Source organism: Dendrobates tinctorius, unplaced genomic scaffold (genome assembly GCF_039654945.1).
Source record: "Dendrobates tinctorius isolate UK_male_01 unplaced genomic scaffold, ASM3965494v1 ptg000161l, whole genome shotgun sequence".
In the NCBI taxonomy this organism is placed as follows: domain Eukaryota; kingdom Metazoa; phylum Chordata; class Amphibia; order Anura; family Dendrobatidae; genus Dendrobates; species Dendrobates tinctorius.
In genome coordinates this window covers 5,996,141-6,023,249 of record NW_027361828.1, presented here as the reverse complement: position 1 = coordinate 6,023,249, position 27,109 = coordinate 5,996,141, and the positions used below count along the sequence as shown (strand labels likewise).

At 42.4% G+C, this 27,109-nt stretch overlaps 1 protein-coding gene across 2 annotated transcripts in view; it reads right to left on the bottom strand.

The window, feature by feature from the left end:
- Nucleotides 1–3,889: 3,889 nt before the first annotated feature.
- Nucleotides 3,890–27,109, bottom strand: part of GAB1 (GRB2 associated binding protein 1) — a 164,513-nt gene continuing 141,293 nt past the window's right edge. The window contains exons 7-11 of one of the 2 annotated variants that reach the window (XM_073549783.1): nt 21,271–21,360; nt 14,603–14,690; nt 11,598–11,721; nt 11,122–11,244; nt 3,890–5,710 (exon numbers count right to left, since the gene is read on the bottom strand). In XM_073549783.1, coding sequence (XP_073405884.1) covers nt 5,552–5,710; nt 11,122–11,244; nt 11,598–11,721; nt 14,603–14,690; nt 21,271–21,360 — 584 coding nt within the window. In that variant the 3' untranslated portion in view covers nt 3,890–5,551. The remainder of the gene's footprint in view (nt 5,711–11,121; nt 11,245–11,597; nt 11,722–14,602; nt 14,691–21,270; nt 21,361–27,109) is intronic. The other variant, XM_073549784.1, reaches the window with a different exon arrangement.

Here is a 27,109-nt window from a genome sequence, read left to right as displayed (position 1 = left end):
CCCTTAACCAAACCATACTTAACCCTAACCCTGACCCTAACCCTTAACCAAACCATACTTAACCCTAACCCTGACCCTAACCCCAACCCTAACCCTGACCCTAACCCCCCTTAACTAACCCTAACTCTAACCCAAACCCCTAAATTCCATGGTTAACAAAAAAAAACGCATGTGCAAAAAAACGCATACATGAGCATGCCAGTGCGCATGTATGCGCATCCATAGGCTATAATGGCCATTTTTAGCGCAAAACGTGCGCATATGTGCGCATGCGCTTTTTTGCAGGGCCAAAAAATGCAACATGCTGCGTCTGGAAAATACAAACACACACCCCAAAAAAACGCAGCGCATGAAAATCGCATACATGCGCTTACCAGCGCGCAGGTATGCGCACCCATGTTAAATATAGGGGAAAAAACGCATGCGCACGTATGCGTTTTTTTCCAGCGCAAAAAAACGCAAATGTGAAACCAGCCTTATAAAGCGAATCTGTGTGCTGCTGTGCTATAGAGTGGGGGGGGGGGGGGCGGTTCTGGCATGGAGTCAGGGGGCTGGGGTGGGCCGGATGGGGGCTGCAGAGACAGCGGGAGGTCCTGTGCTCCCGCTCATTAGGCTCATGTAATATTCACTGCACCCGCTGTCCATCACCTCGGTGCTGAAACAGTGGAGCGGTGCATATTACATGTGCCTGCACTCACTCCCAGTCACTATAGACACTTACCTACTGATGATCACTCCTGCTCTCAGCTCCCCCATGGCTGTCCTGTGTCCAGTCTGCTGTCATCCTCCTCCTGCAGGGTGAGCGGCAGCAGCAGCTCATTCAGGCAGCTCATCGCTTCAGGACTTTGCATGATGTGACCATAGGACCTGCGGTCACATGACTCCCAGTGTGCACTGCGAGTCACATGACCACAGCTGAGCAGCTCCTATTGGTCACATCATGGAAGGTCCTGTAGCTACAATGAGCTGCTTGAATGAGCAGCAGCTGCGTGCGCCCTGCAGGAGGAGGATGACAGCAGATTCAGCATAGACACAGGTAAGCCACAGGGGAGCTGGGAGCAGGAGCGATCACCAGTAGGTGAGTTAACTGTTTATTATTTTAGCATGTGCTTGCCAGCAGGGGGGAAATATAGGGACGGGGCCATGTGTGACAGCAGGGGGAAATATAGGGATGGGGGGGACAATGTGTGCCAGCAGGGGGAAATATATGAACAAGGGGCCATGTGTGGCGGCAGGGGGGAATATAGGGATGGGAGGGGACAATGTGTGCCAGCAGGGGGAAATATATGAACAAGGGGCCATGTGTGCCAGCAGGGGGGAATATAGGGATGGGAGGGGGCAATGTGTGCCAGCAGGGGGGAATATATGGAGGGGGGGGGACAATGTGTGCCAGCAGGGGGGATTATAGGACCAGGGGGACAATGTGTGTCAGCAGGGAGGAACATAGGGAGGGGGGGGGGGCTGTGTGAATGACAGCAGGGGAGAATATAGGGACAGGGGGACAATGTGTGCCAGCAGGGGAAATACAGGGACGGGGGGCCGTGTGCGTACCAGCAGGGAGGCATATAGAGAGAGGGGGGCCATGTGAGTGCCAGCGGGGGGCATACAGTGACTGGGGGGTCATATCCAGGATAGGATGGGGGGCTATGTGCCAGCACAAGGGGGCCATGTGCCAGGATGGGGGTTATATAGATACCAGGATGAGGGACATATATATGATTTGTAAGACGGACACTGGCATTTTAAGACACACCTCCATTTAACATAAAAAAACATTTTTTTCTCTTTTTCATCACCAAATTTGGGGGTGCGTCTTATAATCAGATGCGTCTTATAAAGCGAAAAATACGGTAATCTTTATACAAAATGATCCTGGTAGGGCAGAAAGCTGATTACACTTAAAAGCTTCCCCAGACTGGTGTCCATAGATTGGGACTGGGACCTTTTGTCTGCCCTTATACACACACTGAGGTCAATTCTGACACATGGTAAGGTTTTTAATACGAGTATTAGGCTACTTTCACACATCAGTTTTTTGCCGTCAGGCAGGATTCGGCTATTTTTAGAAAAAACGGATCCGGCATAAATTTTGGAGAACTGAAGAAACGTATCCGTTTTTCTGCCGGATCCGTCTAGCAGGTTATATCTGTTTCCTGGGGGCTGGCCAATTGGATCTGAGCATGCGCAGACTTAAAAAAACGGATCCGGTGGCTGGATCCGTCTTTTTCTGGATCCGGCGCATTCCGGCGCCCATAGACTTTCATTGTGGCAAAAAGCCGGAAGCGTCGGATCCGGCGCTTCCGGCTTTTTCGCCGGAGACAAAAAACGTTACAGTAGCCGTTTTTTTACAGACGCCGGAATGAGACAAGTAGCCAGATCCGGCAAAAAACGTATGAAACGCAATACCATCCGGTGCGATCCGGCGCTAATGCAAGTCAATGGGGAAAAACTGGATCCGGCATTGCATTTCGCCGGATCCGGTTTTACAAAAAAAAGCTGGATCGCGCCTGACGGTGAAAAACTGATGTGTGAAAGAGGCCTTAGGCTACTTTCACATTTGTTTTTTTGAATCCTGCGCCCTACATCGCCGGATCGCCAGTTTTTAAAAACGCCCCATAAACTTTTATGGATGAGTTGATTCTTGTAGAAAATGCTCAGATAGAAAAACTGGATCCGGACGCCGGATCCGACAAAAACCGGATGACGCCAGATCCGGCGCCCATAGGCTTCCATTATACAAAAAACCGGATGACACCGGATCCGGCATCATCCGGTTTTGCGGCGCAGACAAAAAACATTTTTTCCAGACGTCGGACAGACACTTTTTGCCGGGTCCGGCAAAAACTGGACGAGACGCATGGCCATCTGGCGCAATGCGGCGATAATGAAAGTCTATGGGAAAAAAGCCGGATGTGGTGGCAACCGTCGCCGGATCCGGTTTTAACAAATTTCGCCGCATTGTGCCTGATGCTAAAAACCTGAAGTGTGAAAGTAGCCTTAGAGAGAGTAGGTCCGTCCCGATCAGGGCACCTTGATGATGGTGGGATGGTTTTTATGCTATTTTTGATCAAAAATAGTATCACTAAGAACCCCAAGTTATTTAGATGCACTTGCCTTTTACTTATTTAGTTACAGCAGGGTTTCTTGCAGGTTTCATAGGGCAGAAAGCTGTTGGCCTGCCTGACCTGGCATGTACAGCCACTAAATCCGGCTTCCCTCTGCAATACGAGCTGAACAAGGGTAAGAACAGCTGGACCTCCAGCAGTGTCTTCATGAGAGATCCCATGTAAAGGGTTATCCAACGCTAAAAAATAAAAACACCTATTGCACCCTGCTGCTCTCCCTGATTGCTATGGGCATCTCGCGTCTGTGCTGATCGGCTGCAGTGGTTACCTGACACACCTCTCACCAGAGGTGGAAGCAAGGACAAGGTGGCAGATACCAGCAGCAGTTCTAGGGAACAGCCAGAAGCTGCACTGCCATGGGTCCATTTTTAAAAATTGTTTTAAATAGCGGACAATCCTATTCTGCATCTTTGACAGGAAAGAAATCATATTACAAGTTAAATTTTAAAAGGACGATTTGTAATAAGTCACAAAATCCCTTTGCAGTCACACAAGCGAAACAGCTATTTTGGTGATTGTGTCCCTTTAAAAGATCATTTGCATGAAATGACTTATTTTAAAATGGCAGAAAGTGTCCAAGGTCACGACACTCACTAAGGACATTTATGAAGCCCCTTAGGTACAAATGAGGCACTGGCTCGGTCTTCAATCAGGCTGGGCCGTTAACTGGTAGATTGGAGGAAATTATGGCAACTGTTAAATAATATGTTAAAACGGTAAATACATAGGCTTATATAAAACAACTTGCATAGAAAATTTAAATATAAGGCAAAGCAGGTGTTAATTTAAAAAAAACGCCAACGTAAAGGGCACAGTGGGGTCATAGCATTCTCTACTTGGCTTATGAACACAAATCACAGTATTGTACTCGCGCTAGAAAAGTTAATGGCAGCTGTCTCCAAAGAGCATTACAGTATTAGAATTTTCCATGCTTATATTTCACTGTAACAACCTGATCGTTGCGTCGGCACCGCAGTGCCAGCTAAGTACCTGATTCATAGTAATCCACCATCTGTATCCCACATTAAAAAAAAAAAACAAAAAAACAATGCCACTTCTAAAGAACATGACATGAGGCCTGCAGAGCCCAAGCGTGATGAGCACAGCCCACTCCATGGCACTAGTGTGACTTTCTTAGCGGAAGATCCTACCCTGCAGAATCTCCACCATATGGACATAGACTATGAAAATAAAAATACATTACCGTATAGAAAGAAATGCTCAACATAACTACCAGAATGTAACCATAGCGGCTTTACATATTACAGATACGGATTACACGTATACATAGGCTCCCAAATATTAGAGACTAGAACATAAAATGGCACCGATGGAATCAGATCCCTAGAACCAACACATCAGAAGTGTCCACAAGGCTTCTTCTCAAAAGAAAAAATCCTACTGAATCAATGGCATTTAAAGAGACATTGCAGCCAACAACAAGTTAGGTGATAGAGGTTAGGTTGGCACGGGTCTTTAGGGTGCCGCGTCATACAATGGGGGGCTACAGACAGTGGTGGATAGGTAAGGGTTTGGGCTGATCAGAATTTTCCCTATTTACTGTATTGAGGACTTTTGTCCAAACGTGAACATTATTTTTAGGACAAATGTCCCAAGAGTCTCTACTACACGTTTACAAAGGCTTTTTTTCTGCTTTCCCATCTTGTGATCCTGACATTAGCATTAACTGTACGGCTCCCAACAGTCTGAATAACATAAAAAACACCTTTAACCAATCCTAATTTATGGGGAGGTGGTAACAAACAAAAAAATTGCATTGAATAAAAGTTCTTATTTTACATTCATGATCACAAAAACCGGTTGTACTAAAAAATAATTGAGCACGTGATTCTGCAGTATGGACATTAACACTATCGTATTTTTGGAACTATACAACTAGAAGTGTATATATAACAAAACAAAAAAACTTAATGGTGAAGCTGGCAATGAAAACAAAAGTCTTGGACAGGTACAGGAACATAAAAGGAGGCCTAAACCTCTAAATCAGAAGAAGATACGACAGTTGTGATAGGCGGCTCGTACAGCGCATCCGTGGTCTGTCTATCACTCCGTTTCATTGAGCTTTTAGTTATATTAGTATATGAAATAAAACAAAGAAATTAGCGTTGTTAATGGCAAATTAAGTGTACGCCGCAAGAACCATTGTTTCTAACACACAAAGTGCATAAAACGGTAATAATAGAAAACATGGCTGAATGTGTCACTCCGATGGTCCTTGCGCCATTGTTGTGTATTTACATGTGAGAGAGGCTCCACGGGGCACAATTCAGTCTGGGTCTTACTGAGGCGTCTGAAATGTTTCCTAAAATACAAGTCCCATTGACTTCAAATGACACCTTGTGGCACCATATAAAACTTGGCTAGCTTGTCACGATGAAATAAGATTTTCGCAGCTCTCGAAACATTCATTTGACGCTCTTGGTCGGGGTTTCAGACTCCGTAGACTGTCTCTCATCTGTCCATGCTTTCCTGGTGTTTGTCAGGGCCAGGGTTTTTTCCTTGTCAACAACCACATAATCCACCTTTTCTTCTGCTGCGCTGCTCCCGGACGCAGTGCTCTTTTTCTAAAAAGAAAATGAAAAAAATTAACTCATTGGCATCTGCAAAACAAAAAATAAATTCTCATTAAAAGGAAATCTATTGATAGGCCTTTCCCATTTAACCCCTTTCTGCCATTAGACGTACTATCCCGTCCATGTGCCCTGGGACTTAATTCCCAGGGACGGGATAGTACGTCTAATGCGATCAGCGGTGCCCACGTGGTGAGCGCCGCTGATCGCGGCCGGGTGTCAGCTGATTATCACAACTGACACCCAGCACAATGTGTCAGGTACAGTCACGGACCGCCCCCGACACGTTAACCCCTTGTACACCGCGATCAAACACGATTGCGGTGTACCGGGGGTTAAAGGGAAGCATCGGCAGGGAGGGGGCTCCCTCCGTGCTTCCCTGAGCCCCCCACGGCAGCGCAATGTGCAGCGCTGCTGCCGGGGGCTCTTTCCCTACAGGCCCCCGGATCCAAGATGGCGACGGGGGCCTTCGGGGGCCTGTAGGGAGCTGACTTCCTCACTGCCTGCAAAGCGCAGGTATGAGGAAGTCTGCAGAACTGCCTGTGACAGATTGCTGATCTGTCACAGTGATCTGTGATGTGACAGATCAGCGATCTGTCACAGGACAGTGATGTCCCACCTGGGACTATGTAATAAAGTAAAAAAAAAAAAAAAAAAGTGTAAAAATAATTTAAAAAAAAAAATCGCTAAGTTAGTAAAAAAAAAAAAAAAAAAATAATATATATATATTCCCCAATAAATTCATTTTTTGAAAATAAAAAAAACAAAAAAACAAAAAATAATAAAAGTACACATATTTGGTATCGCCGCGTCCGTAGCGACCCGCCCTATAAAACTGTCCCATTAGTTAACCCCTTTAGCGAACCCCTTAAAAAAATAAAAATAAAAAAACAAAGCAAAAAATAATGATTTATTATCATACCACCGAACAAAAAGTGCAATAACACGCGATCAAAAAGACGCATATAAATATCCATGGTACCGCTGAAAACGTCATCTTGTCCCGCAAAAAACGAGCCACCATACAGCATCATCCGCAAAAAAAAAAAAAGTTATAGCTCGCAGAATAAAGCGATGCAAAAATAATAATTTTTTTATATAAAATTGTTTTCATTGCAAAAAACCGACAAAACATAAAAAAACGACCTAAATGAGGTATCGCTGCAACCGTACCGACGCGAAGAATAAAACCGCTTTATCAATTTTACCGCATGCGGAACGGTGTAAACGCACTCCCCCAAAAGAAATTCATGAAACGCTGGTTTTTGTTCATTCTGCGTCCCAAAAATCGGAATAAAAAGCGATCAAAAAATGTCACGTGCCCGAAAATGGTACCAATAAAAACGTCAACTCGTCCCGCAAAAAATAAGACCTCACATGACTCGGTGGGTCAAAATATGGAAAAATTATAGCTCTCAATATGTGGTGATGCAAAAACTATTTTTACAATAAAAAGCGTCTTTTAGCGTACGACAGCCACCAAACAGAAAAACCACCATAAATAGTAAATCAAACCCCCCGTTATCACCCCCTTAGTTAGGGAAAAATAATTAAAAAAAAGTATTTATTTCCATTTTCCCATTAGGGTTAGGGCTAGGGTTAGGGTTAGGGCTAGGGGTGTGTTGGGGTTAGGGTTGGAGTTAGAATTGGGGGTTTCCACTGTTTGGGCACATCAGGTGCTCTACAAATGCAACATGGTGTCTGATCTCAATTCCAGCCAATTCTGCGTTGAAAAAGTCAAATGGTGCTCCTTCCCTTCCAAGCTCTGCCATGCGCCCAAACAGTGTTTTACCCCCACATATAGGGTATCAGCATACTCAGGACAAATTGAAAAACAACTTTTGGGGTCCAATTTCTCCTGTTACCCTTAGGAAAATAAAAAATTGGGGGCAAAAATATAATTTTTGTGGAAAAAAATGATTTTTTTATTTTCACGCCCAGGCGTTATAAACTTCTGTGAAGCACTTGGCGGTTCAAAGTGCTCACCACACATCTAGATAAGTTCCGTGGGGGGGTCTAGTTTCCAAAATGGGGTCACTTGTGGGGAGTTTCAATAGTTTAGGTACATCAGGGGCTCTCCAAACGCACATGACACCCGCAGACCAATCCATCAAAGTCTGCATTCCAAAACGTCACTACTTCCCTTCCGAGCCCCGACATGTGCCCATACAGTAGTTTTCTCCCACATATGAGGTATCAGCGTACTCAGGACAAATTGGACAACAACTTTTGGGGTCCAGTTTCTCCTGTTACCCTTGGGAAAATAAAAAAATTGGAGACTAATTGATCATGTTTGTGGAAAAAATACGATATTTTTATTTTCACGCCCGGTCGTTATAAACTTCTGTGAAGCACTGGGGGGTTCAAAGTGCTCACCACACATCTAGATAAGCTCCTTAGGGGGTCTAGTTTCCAAAATGGGGTCACTTGTGGGGGGTTTCCACTGTTTAGGTACATCAGGGGCTCTCCAAAAGCAACATGACACCCGCGGACCATTCCATCAAAGTCTGCATTACAAAACGTCACTACTTCCCTTCCGAGCCCTGACGTGTGTCCATACAGTAGTTTTCTCCCACATATGAGGTATCAGCGTACTCAGGACAAATTGGACAACAACTTTTGGGGTCCAGTTTCTCCTGTTACCCTTGGGAAAATAAAAAAATTGGAGACTAATTGATCATGTTTGTGGAAAAAATACGATATTTTTATTTTCACGCCCGGTCGTTATAAACTTCTGTGAAGCACTGGGGGGTTCAAAGTGCTCACCACACATCTAGATAAGCTCCTTAGGGGGTCTAGTTTCCAAAATGGGGTCACTTGTGGGGGGTTTCCACTGTTTAGGTACATCAGGGGCTCTCCAAAAGCAACATGACACCCGCGGACCATTCCATCAAAGTCTGCATTACAAAACGTCACTACTTCCCTTCCGAGCCCCGACGTGTGTCCATACAGTAGTTTTCTCCCACATATGAGGTATCAGCGTACTCAGGACAAATTGGACAACAACTTTTGGGGTCCAATTTCTCCTTGTACCCTTGGCAAAATGAAAAAATTGGTGACTAAAAGATCATGTTTGTGGAAAAAATACGATTTTTGTATTTTCACGCACGGGCGTTATAAACTTCTGTGAAGCACTGGGGGGTTCAAAGTGCTCACCACACATCTAGATAAGTTCCTTGGGGGGTCTAGTTTCCAAAATGGTGTCATTTATGGGGGGGTTTCTACTGTTTTGGTACATCAGGGGCTTTCCAAACGCGACATGGTGTCCGATCTCAATTCCAGCCAAAAACGTCAAATGGCGCTGCTTCCCTTCCGAGCTCTGCCATGCGCCCAAATAGTCATTTACACCCACATATGGGGTATCAGTGTACTCAGGACAAATTGCACAATAACTTTTAGGGACCTATTACCCTTGGAAAAATTGGGGGTGAAAAGATCATTTTTGTGGAAAAAATATGATTTTTTAATTGTACCGCTGTACGTTATAAACTTCTGTGAAGCCCTTGTGGGTTCAAAGTTCTCACCACATATCTAGATAAGTTCCTTGGGGGGGGGTCTAGTTTCCAAAATGGGGTCACTTGGGGGGGGGGGGTTTCCACTGTTTAGGTACATCAGGGGCTCTCCAAACACGACATGGCGTCCGATCTGAATTCCAACCAATTTTGCATTGAAAAAGTCAAATGGCGCTCTTTCCCTGCTGAGGTCTGCCATGCGCCGACACAGTGGTTCCCCCCCACATATCCGGTATCGGCGTACTCAGGACAATTTGCACAATAACTTTTGCAGTCCAATTTCTCCGGTTACCCTTGGTAAATTAAAAAAAAATTGAACCTGAAGTATTTTTTTAGTGAAAAAAAGTTAAATGTTCATTTTTTTTTTTTTAAATATTCAAAAAATTCCTGTGACGCACCTAAAGGGTTAATAAACTTCTTGAATGTGGTTTTGAGCATCTTAAGGGGTGCAGTTTTTAGAATGGTGTCACTTTTGGGTATTTTCTATCATATAGACCCCTCAAAGTGGCTTCAAATGTGATGTGGTCCGTAAAAATAAAATGGTGGTGCAAAAATGAGAAATCGCTGGTCAACTTAACCCTTATAACTTCCTAACAAAAAAAAATTTTGGTTTCAAAATTGTGCTGATGTAAAGTAAACATGTGGGAAATGTTACTTATTCATTTTTTTGTGTGCTATATCTCTGTGATTTAAGGGCATAAAAATTCAAAGTTGGAAAATTGCGAAATTTTCAAAATTTTCGCCAAATATCCATTTTTTTCACAAATAAACGCAAGTTATATGAATGAAATTTTACCACTAACATGAAGTACAATATGTCACGAGAAAACCGTGTCAGAATCACCGGGATCCATGGAAGCGTTTCAGAGTTATTACCTCATAAAGGGACAGTGGTCAGAATTGTAAAAATTGGCCTGGTCATTAACGTGCAAACCACCCTTGGGGCTTAAGGGGTTAATCTGGGAACAGCAGAATGTAAAGAAAGATCCAGATTACAGCGATGTGTCACTACTGTGTTGCTTGCTGTAGATTCACTAAAATCAGCGTTTTATCAGCAGGAAATCATCACCAGGGGATGAGTTATCTCATGCCATGCAGATCTCCTATGTGTAACCTTGCCCCCTCCATTGATTGGCAGCTTTCTGTGTACACTGTGCATAGGCAGAAACCTGCTAATCAGTTCTGTGAGCTGGGTTATACAGAGATCAGCATTCAGAGATCTGACAGATCTGATGCCGATAAAACAGTGATTTTATCAAAACTATACAAAGCAGTCCAGAAAGTGACATCACTGGAATCAAGGGCTCTGCCTTACATCATACTGCTCTCAGATCACCTAGCAAAAACCTGGTGACCGGTACCATTTAACGAGGTATTCCCATTTCAAACAAATATGTTATCTATATAAGATGCCATGAATTTCAGAAAGTAAAATTATTCACTCTAGTACACGAGAGGTGGCCACGCATGCGAATCTATACATTCAGTTTTATGACATCAATTACTCCCCAATTTTCAGACTGGCTTACCATAAGTAGGTCAGTATGAAAAGCGTGCCCGAGATGGGTGCAGGTCACAGGAGGAGGACCTGCATCTCTCAGACATCTGTGTAGGATATGGATTTGCCATAAATGTGAATGACAAAAATAATCCTTTAACATCTAGCCGTTAAATATAGGATCATTAGTATTACGCAAATAATGGGAAGAGGTTTCTGCTTTCTGCCACCATTTCTGCCTTTCACTAAAAGGGCCCAGACTAGGCCGACCCACCAGATCTTCACCCTTTCTTTAATCGACTTGATCAGCATTTACTCCACCTCCCCCCAAGTGACCAGATGGAAGATTTCTATCAGAATGCAGTATTTCTTATCGGCTTCGTCATTCCACATACTTTTCTTGGAGGTGTTGACTTGCCGGAGTCCAAATCCAAGTCTAGATATTCCACTTGTTTGTCGCCCTTAGGTTTCACCATGGGGCTGTTTCCGTCATCAAGACTGTTGCTCTCAAATATGCACTGGAATTAGAGAGATTCCATTAACTTACAAGTAAAGCCCACATCTTCTGCCTTCCTTATTCATACTTGGGCATTGTCTTTTTGATACTTTAATAAGAAGCATTTTACTGCAGTAGTGTGGATGTGCCAGTAGCTACCGGCACAGTGATCCAATGATTTTACATTCCCTTTATCTTCTATAGCTCCCCCAGTCCTAGCACCATACTACACTACTCTGGACATCGTGCTACCGTGGCTGCTCCGCCGCCTCTAAGCAGTCAGAATGTAGGTTGGCGATTGCTAACTCACTATAAACTCACTTAATAAAGATCATTACATAGAAAATCAGTAAGGAAGATGTTGCTTTTACATACTGGTCCATCTGTGGGTAGATTTGGGTTCATGGGCACGTAGTTTTCTTCACTGTCCTGCGAGTCACTGCTCGAAGCTGTGCTGTGAACAGAGTCTGGTCTGGTCGGCATAGGGAACCTGGAGGAGCTAAAGGACACAAACAAAATGTCAAAGGACTAGCACCAAGTAGGACCATCCATACACAACGCAAAGCCACACGTCCTCAGCTCTGTTAGACTGGGCTCAATCTGATGCCGATTTTAGGCACCAAATCCAAAGCATTTCTGCATTTTTCCCCCACACTTCATCATGTGTTCATTTACTTTTATTGTTGCGGATATGCCACAAAACCAATAGCAGGACTTCCTATCATGTGGATTTAGGGTCCACATTTAATTTAATAGGTAAAATCCACGCCAAAAGAAATGCAGCATGTGGATAAGACTGCTGACGCTGTAAAATGCTGCAGATTTCACAAGCAAGAAAACAAAAATCAGCTCCAAATACGCAACTTGTGAACCCAGCTTTATGGTGGCGGTGATCTGTGCCTAGTTTATCTACAGGATGTAGTCGGGGGCACACCGTCTGCCTCATGGTTTGTTCTGAAAATAAATCTTCAGCACTCTGGATAAATGAAGAAAAAGAGCGGAGGAACAGCAGGTAGGTTCCCAATCCCGTATATAATATGCAACCCGACGCTCTGCTCACTCCGTTAAATAGGGTCAGGCTTCTTTTACTTACAAAGGGCATATCAGCTCTAGCATAAGTATTTTTGGTCTTGCAACATTCATCAGGCAATGTGATGGGCAAGCTTACAGATTGTGGAACTGGTCTGGAACACAAGTATATACCCATGTAACCACAAATGGCAGAGCATCCTACTACATGGCCATAGATCAGACTAGCTCCATATTCTGCAAGCGAGTGTTAGGAAGGTCTCAAGACAAAAACGTTTACACCAAGTCTAATGTGTCATCATTGGTTCAGGCTGCTGATCCTCCTTAGATTGGCTGCAGCGTGTAACAAGCACACCACATGCGCAAGGGCAGAATGATGGCGAAATACAGATTACTGTGAGATAAAGAAAGGTAACTGCACATACAGTTGTGCTCAAAAGTTTACATACCCGGCAGAATTTTTGCTTTCTTGGCCTTTTTTCAGAGAATATGAATGATAACACCAAAACCTTTTTCTTCACTCATGGTTAGTGGTTGGGTTAAGCCATTTACCGTCAAACTACTGTTTTTTCTCTTTTTAAATATTAATGACAACCTAGAACATCCAAATGACTCTGATCAAAAGTTCACATACCCCATTTCTTAATATCGTGTATTGCCCCCTCTAACATCAATGACAGAATGAAGTCTTTTGTGGTAGTTGTGGATGAGGTTCTTTTTCTCAGATGGTAAAGCTGCCAACTATTCTTGGCAAAAAGCCTCCAGTTCCTGTAAATTCCTGGCCTGTCTAGAAAAAACTGCACTGTTGAGATCTCCCCAGCATGGCTGAATGACATGGAGGTCTGGAGACTGAGATGGCCACTCTGGAACCTTCACTTTGTTCTGCTGTAGCCAATAGCAGGTCGCCTTGGCCTTGTGTTTTGGATTATTGTTATGTTGGAATGTCCAAGTACCTCCCATGCGCAGCTTTTGGACTGATGAGTGCAAATTTGCCTCCAGTATTTGCTGATAACATGCTGCATTCATCTTTCCTTCAACTTTGACCAAGTTTCCTGTGTCGTTGTAGCTCACACATACCCAAAACAATCCGCGATCCACCGCCATGCTTTACAGTAGGAATGGTGTTCCTTTCATCATAAGCCTTGCTGACCTCTTTCCAACTGTAATGTTTATGGTTGTGGCCAAAAAGTTCAATTTTGGTCTCATCACTCCAAATTACCTTGTTCTAGAAGATTTGAGGCTTGTCTCTGTGCTGTCTTGCATATTGTAGGTAAGATAACTTGTGGCATTTGCCTAGTAATGGCTTTCTTCTGGCAACTTGACCATGCAGCCCATTTTACTTCAAGTGCCTTCTTTTTGTGCATCTTGAAACAGCCACACCGCTAGTTTTCAGAGAGTCCAGTATTTCAGCTGATATTATATTTGGGGTTTTCTCTGCATCCCAAACAATTTTCCTGGCAATTGTTTACAAAATTTTTGTTTGTCTACCAGACCATGGTTTTGTTTCTACAGAGCCCCCGATTTTCCATTTGTTAAGCACAGTTTGAAAGCTGCTGACTGGCATTATCAATTCCTTGGATATCTTTTTGTATCCCTTTCCTGTTTTATACAGTTCAACTACATTTTCCCGTTGATCTGTTGACAATTCTTTTGCTTTCCACATGACTCACAATCCAGAAACGTCAGTGGCTGGATGGAAGATACAAGAGTCTGTCTGGATCTCAGAAACTCACTCAGCTTTTATGCACACACACTGAATACAAGCAAACAGGTCACAGATGTGGATGTCATCTTTAGTAGCAATTCAAACCCATTTGTGTCAACGTCTGTGCAAGTTATCAGGCCAAAATCACCAGGGTATGTTAACTTTTCATCAGAGTCATTTGGATGTTTTGGGTTGTCATTATGATTTAAAAAGAGAAAACCCAATAAATAGCTTCACTCAACAACTAACCATGAATGGATAAAAAGTTTTGGTGTTATCATTCATATTCTCTTAAAAAGGACAAGAAAGCAAAAATTCTGCTGGGGAATGTAAACTTTTGAGCACAACTGTATGTATTGCAACCAGGACAGGCTTCGTACAAGGCTCCCACTTACTAAGATTTGTTTGCCTCGGTATAAGTCACCAAGTTTCTGCAGCCCATTCCTTCACTACGCAGCATTATCCTCCCTCTGACATCAATAGATTTATATGGCAAATTAATAAAGTAAGTCTCAACTAAAAGTGGTGGTGCGTGTAGTAGCACAGCACTGACACAGCAGGAGCACAGTATGTAGAAACCACAATGTTACTGACCAAATAACATGTGTTCCCAACAGCTGTTTCTCAGACCTAATAAAATACTCACTCTCGTGTGAAGCTTCTGGTTACTGGAGAGCGTACGGGCAACTCTTCCCATTCAGGAACAGGCTTGATTTCCAGTGGCGCTGGCTTTACTGTACAAAAGGAAGAAACAAAATTACAATGGTTTTGTCGTTCACTTGGGAAACAACTTATTCTGAAGTATGGGGCTATAACAGCCCTTCACAAATGTCCTTATAACCGAGACATCAGTCTGGTAACCCATTAGCCTCACGGTGATCTGGACAGATCTTCTCAAGCATCTACCCGACACGAGAGACCCAAGGTGCATTTACAACTATTATACACCAACACATAAACATACAATTACCGTTTTTATGCATATTATTTTACTTTAGTGATTTAACTTTTTTTTTTTAATGTTATTTATGATTTTTTATATATATTCTTTTGGTCCACATTCTTTGCCTCTATGATCACTTGATACTGTGATTTATGATGTTATATTACATCTACATACAGTACAGACCAAAAGTTTGGACACACCTTCTCATTCAAAGTTTTCTTTATTTTCATGACTATGAAAATTGTAGATTCACTCTGAAGGCATCAAAACTATGAATTAACACGCGGCATTATATAATTAACAAAAAAGTGTGAAACAACTGAAAATATGTCTTATATTCTAGGTTCTTCAAAGTAGCCACCTTTTGCTTTGATTACCGCTTTGCACACTCTTGGCTTCAAGAGGTAGTCACCAGAAATGGTCTTCCAACAGTCTTGAAGGCGTTCCCAGAGATGCTTAGCACTTGTTGGCCCTTTTGTCTTCACTCTGCGGTCCAGCTCACCCCAAACCATCTCGACTGGGTTCAGGTCTGGTGACTGTGGAGGTCAGGTCATCTGGCGTAGCACCCCATCACTCTCCTTCTTGGTCAAATAGCCCTTACACAGCCTGGAGATGTGTTTGGGGTCATTGTCCTGTTGAAAACTAAATGGTCCAACAAAACACAAACCGGATGGAATAGCATGCCGCTGCAAGATGCTGTGGTAGCCATGTTGGCTAAGTATGCCTTCAATTTTGAATAAATCCCCAACAGTGTCACCAGCAAAGCACCTCTACACCATCACACCTCCTCCTCCATGCTTCACGGTGGGAACCAGGCATGTAGAGTGCATCCGTTCACCTTTTCTGCGCCGCACAAGGACACGTGGTTGGCACCAAAGATCTCAAGTTTGGACTCCTCAGACCAAAGCACAGATTTCCACTGGTCTAATGTCCATTCCTTGTGTTCTTTAGCCCAAACAAGTCTCTTCTGCTTGTTGCCTGTCCTTAGTGGTTTCCTAGCAGCTATTTTACCATGAAGGCCTGCTGCACAAAGTCTCCTCTTAACAGTAGTTGTAGAGATGTGTCTGCTGCTAGAACCCTGTGTGGCATTGACCTGGTCTCTAATCTGAGCTGCTGTTAACCTGCGATTTCTGAGGGTGGTGACTCGGATGAACTTATCCTCCGCAGCAGAGGTGACTCTTGGTCTTCCTTTCCTGGGGCGGTCCTCATGTGAGCCAGTTTCTTTGTAGCGCTTGATGGTTTTTGCCACTGCACTTGGGGACACTTTCAAAGTTTTCCCAATTTTCAAGACTGACTGACCTTCATTTCTTAAAGTAATGATGATGGCCACTCGTTTTTCTTTATTTAGCTGCTTTCTTCTTGCCATAATACAAATTCTAACAGTCTACTCACTAGGACTATCAGCTGTGTATCCACCAGACTTCTGCACAACACAACTGATGGTCCCAACCTCATTTATAAGGCAAGAAATCCCACTTATTAAACCTGACAGGGCACACCTGTGAAGTGAAAACCATTTCAGGTGACTACCTCTTGAAGCTCATCAAGAGAATGCCAAGAGTGTGCAAAGCAGTAATCAAAGCAAAAGGTGGCTACTTTGAAGAACCTAGAATATAAGACATATTTTCAGTTGTTTCACACTTTTTTGTTAATTATATAATTCCACATGTGTTATTCATAGTTTTGATGCCTTCAGAGTGAATCTACAATTTTCATAGTCATTAAAATAAAGAAAACTCTTTCAATGAGAAGGTGTGTCCAAACTTTTGGTCAGTACTGTATATAATATATATTTTTGTTTGTCTTTACCCGGTTTTTCATGGCCATATTGATGCTATATTATACATACCTCAGTGCATTTTCTCTGATAATTCTTTTATTTCTCTGCCCCAGAGCCGGGGTTCTATATCCTATGTGGCATATCTTTTTACAGATATATTCTGTTTTCCCACAGTTCTGCCCTTTTATAACATGGCCGTGCTGGTGCTGTGCGCATTGCGTGTTTCCGTTGTGTGCTCGTGCCCTGTCGTGAGCCTCGCCTGTGACCTCACGACCGCGCCTTCCGGTGACGTTGCAATGAGACCTGCGGCAGGGACGCCATCACCGTGGTGAATAGCGATGCGCCCAATAATGAGCACCTGAGCAAATCCTGTATTACTGACCTACGCCTAACCCACCATATGCATAAACCTACACTGCTCCCTCACCCCATCACTCCCTGACAAAGCAACGTGTGAAACACACATTGGAATGTGGGGTGGCAGCACATGCAGCATGAGTTCTGGTTTGTATCACATCTCTTCCATCTATACCTATGACGATATATTTTTCATATTATATTGCATTATGCACCTTTCCCTACCGGTGATGAGAGAGATTTAAGACTTATTTGGACCTGTAATATGAACTCCTTAGTAAAGTTATTGAATCAATAAATATAACGTGAACTCATCATAAAAAAAAGCACTTTTTTTTTTTTTTACATTGCACTGCACTTTATATAGCCTCTCAAGGGATTACATATATTTATATCCCCCTTCTTGCGTGTCCATGTTGCAGCTTCCAGTCTCCGGTGATTATATTTGATACACGGTTATTACCAATAGTGCTGTGTGCGCTGACCCGCTCCCCTTGTTATTAATATGTTTTTCCCATTCATTATATCTATCCAATGTCTTGGTGTACTTCCGTCTTTGTTGGTGTCCTTATTTAATAAAATAATTATATTGAATGAGTTGTTGGTGTTTCTCCTTATTTACGGTATATTTTTTTTTTTTTTTTTTTTTTTTTTTTTTTTTAAGTACGGTCATTTTTCTGGAATAAGCATTTACAACCAATGACCGCCAGCACTAAACGCCTACATCTTGTTTGCATGAATACGACATTTTACTAATCGCGATATGAGTCTTCATGCAAGTTCTTTACCAGCTCAGCTTTCAACCCTTAAAATTTTTGACTATGTGCCTGAAACCCAGCAGAAATCAGTCCTAGTCGGTCCAGAGAGAAATGTATGCGTCCACTATACAGCTGTGCCTAACTCCGTTCTGCGGAGCGCTAATCGGTAATGTCTAGGGGCTTTTATGAAAATCCCTGTATATCTCCAACATCTATCTTGAGGAAGGGAAAAGATGGGCATCTTATCCGATTCCATTTCATGCCTTAAGTTAATGTACAACTTAAAAGGAACCTGACCTGATAGCCCATAGCGCTCACTGAAAGGCGATTTTCTGATGTCAGGTTGCCTTTAATGCCATGTCATTTTCATGTCAAGAATTGTATGTTGAATACTGATCAGAGCTCCATTCTCCTGATACAGCAGAGAGCAATAATAAAGTCCCTGATGCCCACAGGTTCTATAGGATATAGGCTTGTACAGCAACCTTTTTTTATTATTTTACGTGCAAGCATTAAGATTCCTCCAGTGGTGGCTACATTACTTATACTGGTGAACTGGAGCTCTGGATCACAAAAAGAAAGATCCAACTACTAGAATCTCCCCCCCCCCCCCCCCAAAGAAAAAAAGAAACCATGTTCAAGTAGAAAATTAACTTTAACTGGAGCATAAACAAGAGATTTAAAATCAGCCAACCAACGTAAGCAGAGAGAAATGCAAATATTTATACCCCCACAACCTTCAGAAAGGGTGGAAAAAATGACTCCAAAAAATGCTTTCATGGCCCCTGATCAGCTGTGGATCAGTCAATCATGCTATAAACTTCAGGTGCAGCCAATTACTGGCTAGAAATCTAATCCAATACAACAGATCACATATATATGATGGCAATGATTCAGCTTTGGAGCCGCAGTTATCACTTTCAGTGCACAAAGATGAGAAAAACTTGAACACTAAAGGGGCTGATTCATCAAGACTGGTGCAGCACATCCTCGCCCCAGGCCAGTCTGCGCATCCTCGCCCCAGGCCAGTCTGCGCATCCTCGCCCCAGGCCAGTCTGCGCATCCTCGCCCCAGGCCAGTCTGCGCATCCTCACCCCAGGCCAGTCTGCGCATCCTCGCCCCAGGCCAGTCTGCGCATCCTCGCCCCAGGCCAGTATTGGGTATGTTTTCCGGCATCTATTTTAATGGGAGCCCAGAGTAGAAAAATATAAAACTTTGTCTTTAATGGAAAGAAATCATAAAGACAGGCAGAATGCGAACGACCCATAGATCCCAGAGAGCTACCAACCAACGCGTTGACACTCCGGTCTTAATCATCTAACCATGAAACGAGTCGGTTGGCAGCTCTCTGGGGATCTATGTGTTGTTCGCATTCTGCCTGCTTTTTTTATGATTTTTCTTCCATTAGAGACAAAGTTGTATATTTTTCTACGCTGAAGTACCTTTTTTCCTTCATTCTTTGGAACTTGCAGGCGCAGGCGGCTCCGTGCGTGCAGCTCGTTCTTGGAAAGAGACTGCAAATGGTGAGCCAACTTCTCCCGTTCCCCATTCCCCTTTTTTCATATATTCAGAGCGAGAAGGTTGTCCTAGTGGTGAACAACCCCTTTAAAGTGGAGCTACACTGGGACTCTGACCATGCGAACTAAGATCGCACTAAGCTGCTATGTCGGAGCACAATAAAAATTAATAGGGCTGCATTGTGACCCATAAGGTACTGAGACCACAATAAGCAAGTCATAAATAATATATATAGAAAGAAATAGCCAGCTCACCAGAGCTTTGACAAAGACCGTCAGGTCGAAACACGTAGCCTGTCATCTCTGTTGTGGTGAGGTTATATGGAGAGTCTTCACCATTGTATGTTTTAATGGTTTTTCATTAAAGAAGATTTTAATTGCAGCTGGAGCAGAACTTTCCTTCTATAAATAATATATCTAGTTCTTATTTTTCTGATTAACTTGAAGATCACAATGCAACAATGCACCATGTTACAACCAGGAATGTGGAGTCGCAGTTGTGGAGTCAGTGTTCATTTTGGTGGAGTTGGTGTAAAATGGACCGACTCCTAAACTAAGCAATAAATTGGGTACAGTAGTATGATGCAGGTTGTGCAGTAAATGTTCTTACAATTTGGGAAAGTTATGAAATGTCCTAGAAATGTCTGTTCTGTTCCTGATCTAACGATCTCGGCCTTTAGTTGACATGAATCTGTGCTGCCCTTTACAGCACTGCCTCATTACGGAGCATGTACATAGAGTCAGAGTCGTGGAGTCGGAAGTCGGGGAAATTGGGGAGTCGGAGGTTTGGCTTACGGACTCCACAGCACTGCAACACAGTAGCAGCATACAGCCATCCTTTGCTGCATGATCTGTGTTGTGGCCAAAGGTGCAGTGGAGCCTTCGCCAAAACCTTTTATGGAAGAGCTTGTCCAGCTGCATTGCCTTATGCAAGGTTGAAGGGATCCTGTCAGCAGGATTGTGCACAGTAATCTACAGAGAGTTTCAGATCGGCGCAGTTATACTGATAATGACACCTTGGATGATGAAATCTGTCTTGTGGTTGTTGTTTAATCTTTATTTTCAGCACGAGCATATCCTTAACTCAAAACTGAAAATAAAGATTAAACAACCACAAGACGGATTTCATCAACCAAGGTATCATTTTAATCAGTATAACTTCGCCGACCTGACACTGTGTAGGTTACTGTGCCCAATAATGCTGACAGGTTCCCTTTAAGGAAAATAGAAATCACCTAATTGAATGTGTGGGTTTGTAGAGATCCTCATGAAATTGACAAGAGCCATAACAATACAGAGGGATGTGGTGACAGAGGAGAAAGCAAACAAATTGTTACATTTGCATTGAAGACGATCGATGTGGTCTAGTTGCATTTGCATCTAGTTTTTGGAAATTAAGTGTATTGGACTACTAGGTCTGGTCTGTGTGCTGGATTTGACTATTTGTAGACAGTAGTCGCTCTTCTGGGGGGCAGCACCGATTATCATGAGCCAGAGATTGTGCGTCCCTGTCATAACCTATCACTGCATATATTAATGAGTACTTTAGCTTTTGTAGTGTGATAAGATGAGGCACCATTCAATTTGTGTGAACACCTTGGAAATAAACATTTTTAAATAAAAAATATCAGAACACAACAAATTTAGATCATAAACACAACACATCTAAATAATTAAGCAAGTTAATATTACTAGATTACTAATACCATATCTAAATCAAACAGTAGAAAAAAGGTTAAGCCAAAGTTAACAGTCTATATCTTAACCACTTACTATAAAAGAAACAGTTAATAAAATAAATACATTTCTAAGCAATGTAAACCAGCCACCATATTTTCTTTATTGAACCACAGGTAAGGACTCTTTTGTCTTACCGTGCAATATAGGTTTCTGCATTTCTATATAGAAGCGCATAGCAGTTCAAATTAAGGACATGGTGGAGATCTAAGTACATACCCTTGTTTCTTCGGGGAAATTCACCTATGGTTTGTGAATCAGTTCGCTCTAAACCATGAGGTTTAGGTCTTAAAATTTTAGGGCTTTGACCTAATTGGTAAAAAGAAGACTCGCTTAATAAAACAGTTGCCTGGAAAAAAAAAGGAACAAAAACGGAGTTCTGCACGGAAAGCGGCGGAATCCAGGCGGCACAGCAGGGTTAATTTAATCAGCAAAAGCAACCCTGTCCAGAGAAGTCTCACAGCGGAGCTGCTTTCATGCTCAAAGTGGAAGCACCAAATTGAAAAGAAAAATAATGCCACATGCCAGAAGCCTTCTGAAGCCAGCACAAGAGAATTCAGGACAGTAGATATTCTCCTCTACTACCCAACATCAACTTTTCATGAACAAAAACTCACCCATGAGGTTTATCTTCACTTAAAGGGTTTGTCCAGCTCCAAAAAATAACTTGTTTCAACGTGTTTAGCGTGAAAACAGAGGTTTACAAATCTGTTTTAAGAAAGTTGCTGATCCAGGTTGCTCAATCCCTTGCTTTGCTTTAGCTTCCTTTGCCCCAGTGTGGTTCATGTCAATAGCAGAACCAGCCCCCTTCTCGGTCTCCAATGGAGAAATTGAGATGGGGACTGGCTGAAAGGAGCAGGACAGGAAGCCGACTTCACACACAGGGTCAGAGGAAGAACGCTACTGTGTCGAAATCAAGTTGGAAATGGAGGTGCTGGTACCGGTATCATTGAGGTGTCGACATCAGGCAGCTTTCCTTGTTAATGTTTATTAGTATCAACTATTTTCATCTTAAACACATTAAAACAACTTTTTCCAGATAGACAACTTCATTTATTCTCCTACAGCACTATCATAAAACAAGGCGAGAATGAGAAACGTGCACACGTACAGTGCCAAATCTACACATACGTTCTGGAAAAAAAAATCCACATCAGGGTACAAGCCACTATAAGAAACATCTCCAACAAAGGGGGAAAAATACATAATTTGATTAAACAGTGACAGGTACGTATATTTTCAGGAGATGCGAATTTCAAGGGAAAGTTTGGCCCTCAAATTTACTGGTGGCATGAATGGGGTAAAAACAAAATGAAACACACTCACCTGTTGCCAACGCAGCCCACTCTCCTGGTCTGTTCCCGGACCAGAAGCTATGATGTTGCCCATCTCCATTCACCAGCCCACTGTGGCTTGTAATTGGCTGCTGTGGTCAGTTGACTGGAACGTCCAATAATGCACAGTTCCATTCAGCTGAATGCTTCAGCTACTCAAAAGTGGCTTGATCCATTGGGTTGAGTATTTTTATCCCCATCCATGCTGCGTGAAAATTTTGTTTTTTTTTTACCGAGGCTGGACTTCCCGTTGAAAAGGGAACCAGATTGAGTTTTACGCTAAGTGTACAGATTCCTACAGCTTAAATGCACCCAGAGTTTACTATGGTCGTGGCCAAAAATTGAGACCGACACCAGGTTTGGTTTTCACGGTTTGCTGCTTCAGTGTTTTTAGATCTTTTAGGCAGATGTCTCTATTGACACTGAAGTTCAATTATAAGCATTTTAGAAGATTTTACACTTTTTTTGACAAAATCCATCAAGGTTATGCAAAGTATCAACATTAGTGTTGACCCTTATTTTTCAAGACTTCTGCAATTTGGCCTGGCAGCTGGATATCAGCTTCACTGAGCCAATTTCTGACATGACAAAAATGTTAGCGCTCACCTTTTTTTCCTCCAATCATTCTTCTAGATGTCCCAAACAGTCTAAAGGGGCCTTCATTTAAGTATATAACTTTATACCATTGCTCTGCAGTCCTGTTGTCAGTCTATTTATGAAGCTTTTCTTGGAGAGAGGTGAGTGGTTTGCTGCACTTCTTGATACCGGGCCAGCTTACTTCACTTCAATGTGCATACAGACACTGACACATGCCTGCTGCCACTCCCAAGTAAGCTCTGCACTGGTGAACCGATCCTAAAGCGGAATTCTGGAACTTGCTGGACTTTCTTGGGCGCTTTGCAGCTTTTTTCATAACAATTGAACCTTACTCTTTGAAGTACTTCATGATCAGATAAATGGTTGATTTATAGGCAATCTTAGGAGCTGCAATGTTCTTGCCTGTAAAGCCCTTCTGATGAAAAATGATGACTGCATGTTTCCTTGGAGGTAACATTGGTTAATAGAAGACAACCATGACATCAAGAACCAGTCCTCTTTTAAAGCAATCCGTTTGTAACAGAGGATGTAAGAGGGAACGTTACATTCCTTGTGGAGTGCTAAACCAACATAAGGAGAGTTAGAAGGCCATGCAATGCTCCTCTGGGACTCTAAATATGCAAATAGCCTCTACATAAAGGAAGAGGACTTTATCGCTAGTGCCACCTTATGGACGTAGCAATCCTAAAAGTCAATATCAATCCTTAATGAGCCTTGTCATATGGGATAAGAAGCCAAAGCAGAAACTGCAGACTGGTGGTTAGTCTCCTTACACTGTCTTGTAACTCTCAACAAGTACAGACAATCCCCCCTTCGATGCCAAGTTAACGGCCTCTCATACAGACAAATCAGATCTCCTGCTTACACTGAGGAGTATGCAAATGGAGTTTATGGTTTGACTACTTATCTTCATGAAGCAACGATCAATAAAGGGTCGATATTAACTTTTATTATTGCTTCATCCAATAGGTGGCATGTTCGCTTGATGCCGTGTCCTCATTGTCATCACCGCTTCAGCCAACGATGTCGTAAGCAGGTAGTTTTATGGCAGGGCTGAAATTCAGTGGAAGTTTTTTTTTTTTTTAGGATTTAGTTCATTTTCATGGCAAGGATTGAGTTAGCGATTTTTGCAATTCATCATCAGCCTTCATATCACTCTAGAGTTGATGCAAACTACCACTATATAAAATGAAGCAGTAACCTTTGCAAGAACCAAAATTTGTGACAGTCTTAAAACATTTGGCCACAAGAGAAGGTAACACCTTATACAGGTCATCAAGCTACACTTAGAAGTCAACTACTCCGATCGCCTGTGAAAACCAATGTTGTCAGGTACCATTTTACCAACAGCACTTCTAATTTTTATTTCCCATGGGAAATTTTCCCTGCTGACTGGAATCAAGTACAGAAAATACCACCTCTTATCCACAACAGATTTTCTGCGGCAGATTCACTTCTGATATACATTATACATTCTGGGCATGTTCTTTAAATGAATCATCCACTGGAAAAATTTATTTGGTGGTCAACTCAAAGAGGATTCACTGTATTAGGTTTATAACTTTCTACTTAAGAAGAAAGCAAGAGGGGGATGGCAACTACATCCACAATGGCTGTTTCCCAAGTGCATAAAACTAGTATTTATATTACATAATTAAATAGATATGAATTAATCTTAAAACTAAACTTTGACAGCTTCAAAGAAATTTTCCATTTGCAGCAAATAAAAAATGCTCCAAAGTCTGAAAACGCTGATAAAGATGTATTCACTTTTCTTCACTGCTATGGTTTCTTTAGACTATGCTCACACGCCCAACATTTTTGATGCAATTCTAAGGATAGCAGCAAAACCAGGGCTGTGGAGTCGGAGCCCATTTTGGTGGAGTCGGAGTCAGAGTCGGTGTCATGGAAATTGAGGAGTTGGAGGTTTGGCTTACCGTCTCCACAGCACTGGTATGAGGGAGTCGGAGTCATGGAGTCAGAGTCATGGAAATTGAGGAGTTGGAGGTTTGGCTTACCGTCTCCACAGCACTGGTATGAGGGAGTCGGAGTCATGGAGTCAGAGTCATGGAAATTGAGGAGTTGGAGGTTTGGCTTACCGACTCCACAGCCCTGGGCAAAACTATACAATTCTTGCCACAATTCCAATGAAGAAATGCAACATGTGAATGTAGGTTCGGTTGGCCATTTTTCTCAGAGGTCAAAAAACGGACGAAGTTCCAAAATAGGTTTTTTTTTTTTTTTAATCAGAGTTTGTTTGGCATTTGCTAATGATGACGGAACGTGCTTGGATAAGGTGTTATCTGAGCGTGCTCGAAAAATATGTTTCAGTCGCCGCACCTGCATGTCTCGCGACAGTACAACAGCCTCAACACATGCAGGGATTGCCTAACAAACAGAAAATCATGTGCTGCGGCTATCAAACAGCTGACAGACATGCAGGCGAACATTTTTTTTTTGAGCATGCCCAAGACACTCGGTTAGCCCACGAGAATATTCAGATAGCAACTTATCCGAGCATGTTCACCAGAGATTGGTCAGGGTTTCATCAGTTTTTCTCGGATGAGAGAGGGAAAAAAAAAAGGAATACTCCACAGATGGGAGATTTCTCCAGCTTCCCATATCAAAAAGAGTCAGTGAAAAAAAACTGGCAGCACATGAATGGCATTAGATGGCAATTTGCTGTACAATTATTTTCATGGACCATAGACTTGCATTAGCAAATTCGATCAGAAACTCGGATCAAAATAGGACAATGTCTCTGATTTTGTGCGAACCACTCCATCCATAAATATAGTCTATGGAGCCAATCACATGTTCAACAGTTAAAAGTTCTATCCATGAAAAAGATTGGGCTCATACAAGACAGACATCTGAATGAGCCCTTACTTTCTTTAGTGTTGTGTGTCTTTCTTCCACTCTGTAAACTGTTACATCTTTTATCTAGAGTCACCATAAAATTGTTACTTAATTTCCTGCTTCTGCTTTTATACAGGCTATGACAGTCTGTTCTAATTGGCTGTGCTTTACCATGTGATCATTGCATGGCATTATGGGAAAGCCATCCAGCTAAGGTCATGTGAGCTGGAGCAAATTACAAATTATTCAGATTTGCCCAATCCAGTGAATTCCCAAATATTCAACATAAATTCAATGTCCATTGATTTGCTCATCTCTAGTAAGCGCAAGCTCTGAGAGACAGTACAGTAAATCAGCATGGACCATTTATCACCATAGGATCCTTTGCTTAGTGCTATAATTTAGAGTGAAGTGCATTTGCATTTCTATAAAAATCAACAGCAATCAAGGACTTAAATTATGCATGAAGGATGTATTTCAAAGATGGATATATGTTGATAGTAATAGGCAAATCCTTTCACAGCACTATCTACTGATAATTGACAGCATGAAAACTCTTAGGATTCCACTGGCTGAATGGATAATGGATGGTTAAATGGTGAACCTCCCTCATCATATATTTGTGAAAATGAAGTAACCATAATCATTTACACCAATGCACTTATCACATTAATAGTGAAAACAAGCAAAGGCATAAAACAGCATTCTGTATCTTAAATGCTGATAATTTTGGATGGTCATAGGATCAGCCGTGCATAATATATAGCAAGGGGATGTGAGAACCACATAAATTACGACCAATAGATCCAAATATCAAAAAATAGTACATACTTTATTCAAGGATTTACACAGAACGGGAAATGGGGAACATGTGTACAGAAATAAAGTGCTGCAGTGCAAAGAGACACGTGACCTAGCCCTGGCCATATATATCTCAATATACATATTGGCATCAATACCAGCTGCACTGTAGGCATAAATAGCCCAACAGCCTCAAAATATCAAGGGATAGAGACACAATCCCTTAACATTTATGTATGTCCATACAAATGGCAAAAAGGCGAATAAACTTTATATGTATTGTAACTATATCACAAGTGTGACTAATCGCACATACATTGGCAGTATAATCTGCCAAAAGGCTGCAACAAGATGCCCACCCCTACCTATAACAAATGACCCACCCACATAGGAGTAAGCGGTGCCGGGGCAGAACATACCTCCAGAGAGGTCCCGCATTAGGATGTCACATGGTTGTCATGGCGATG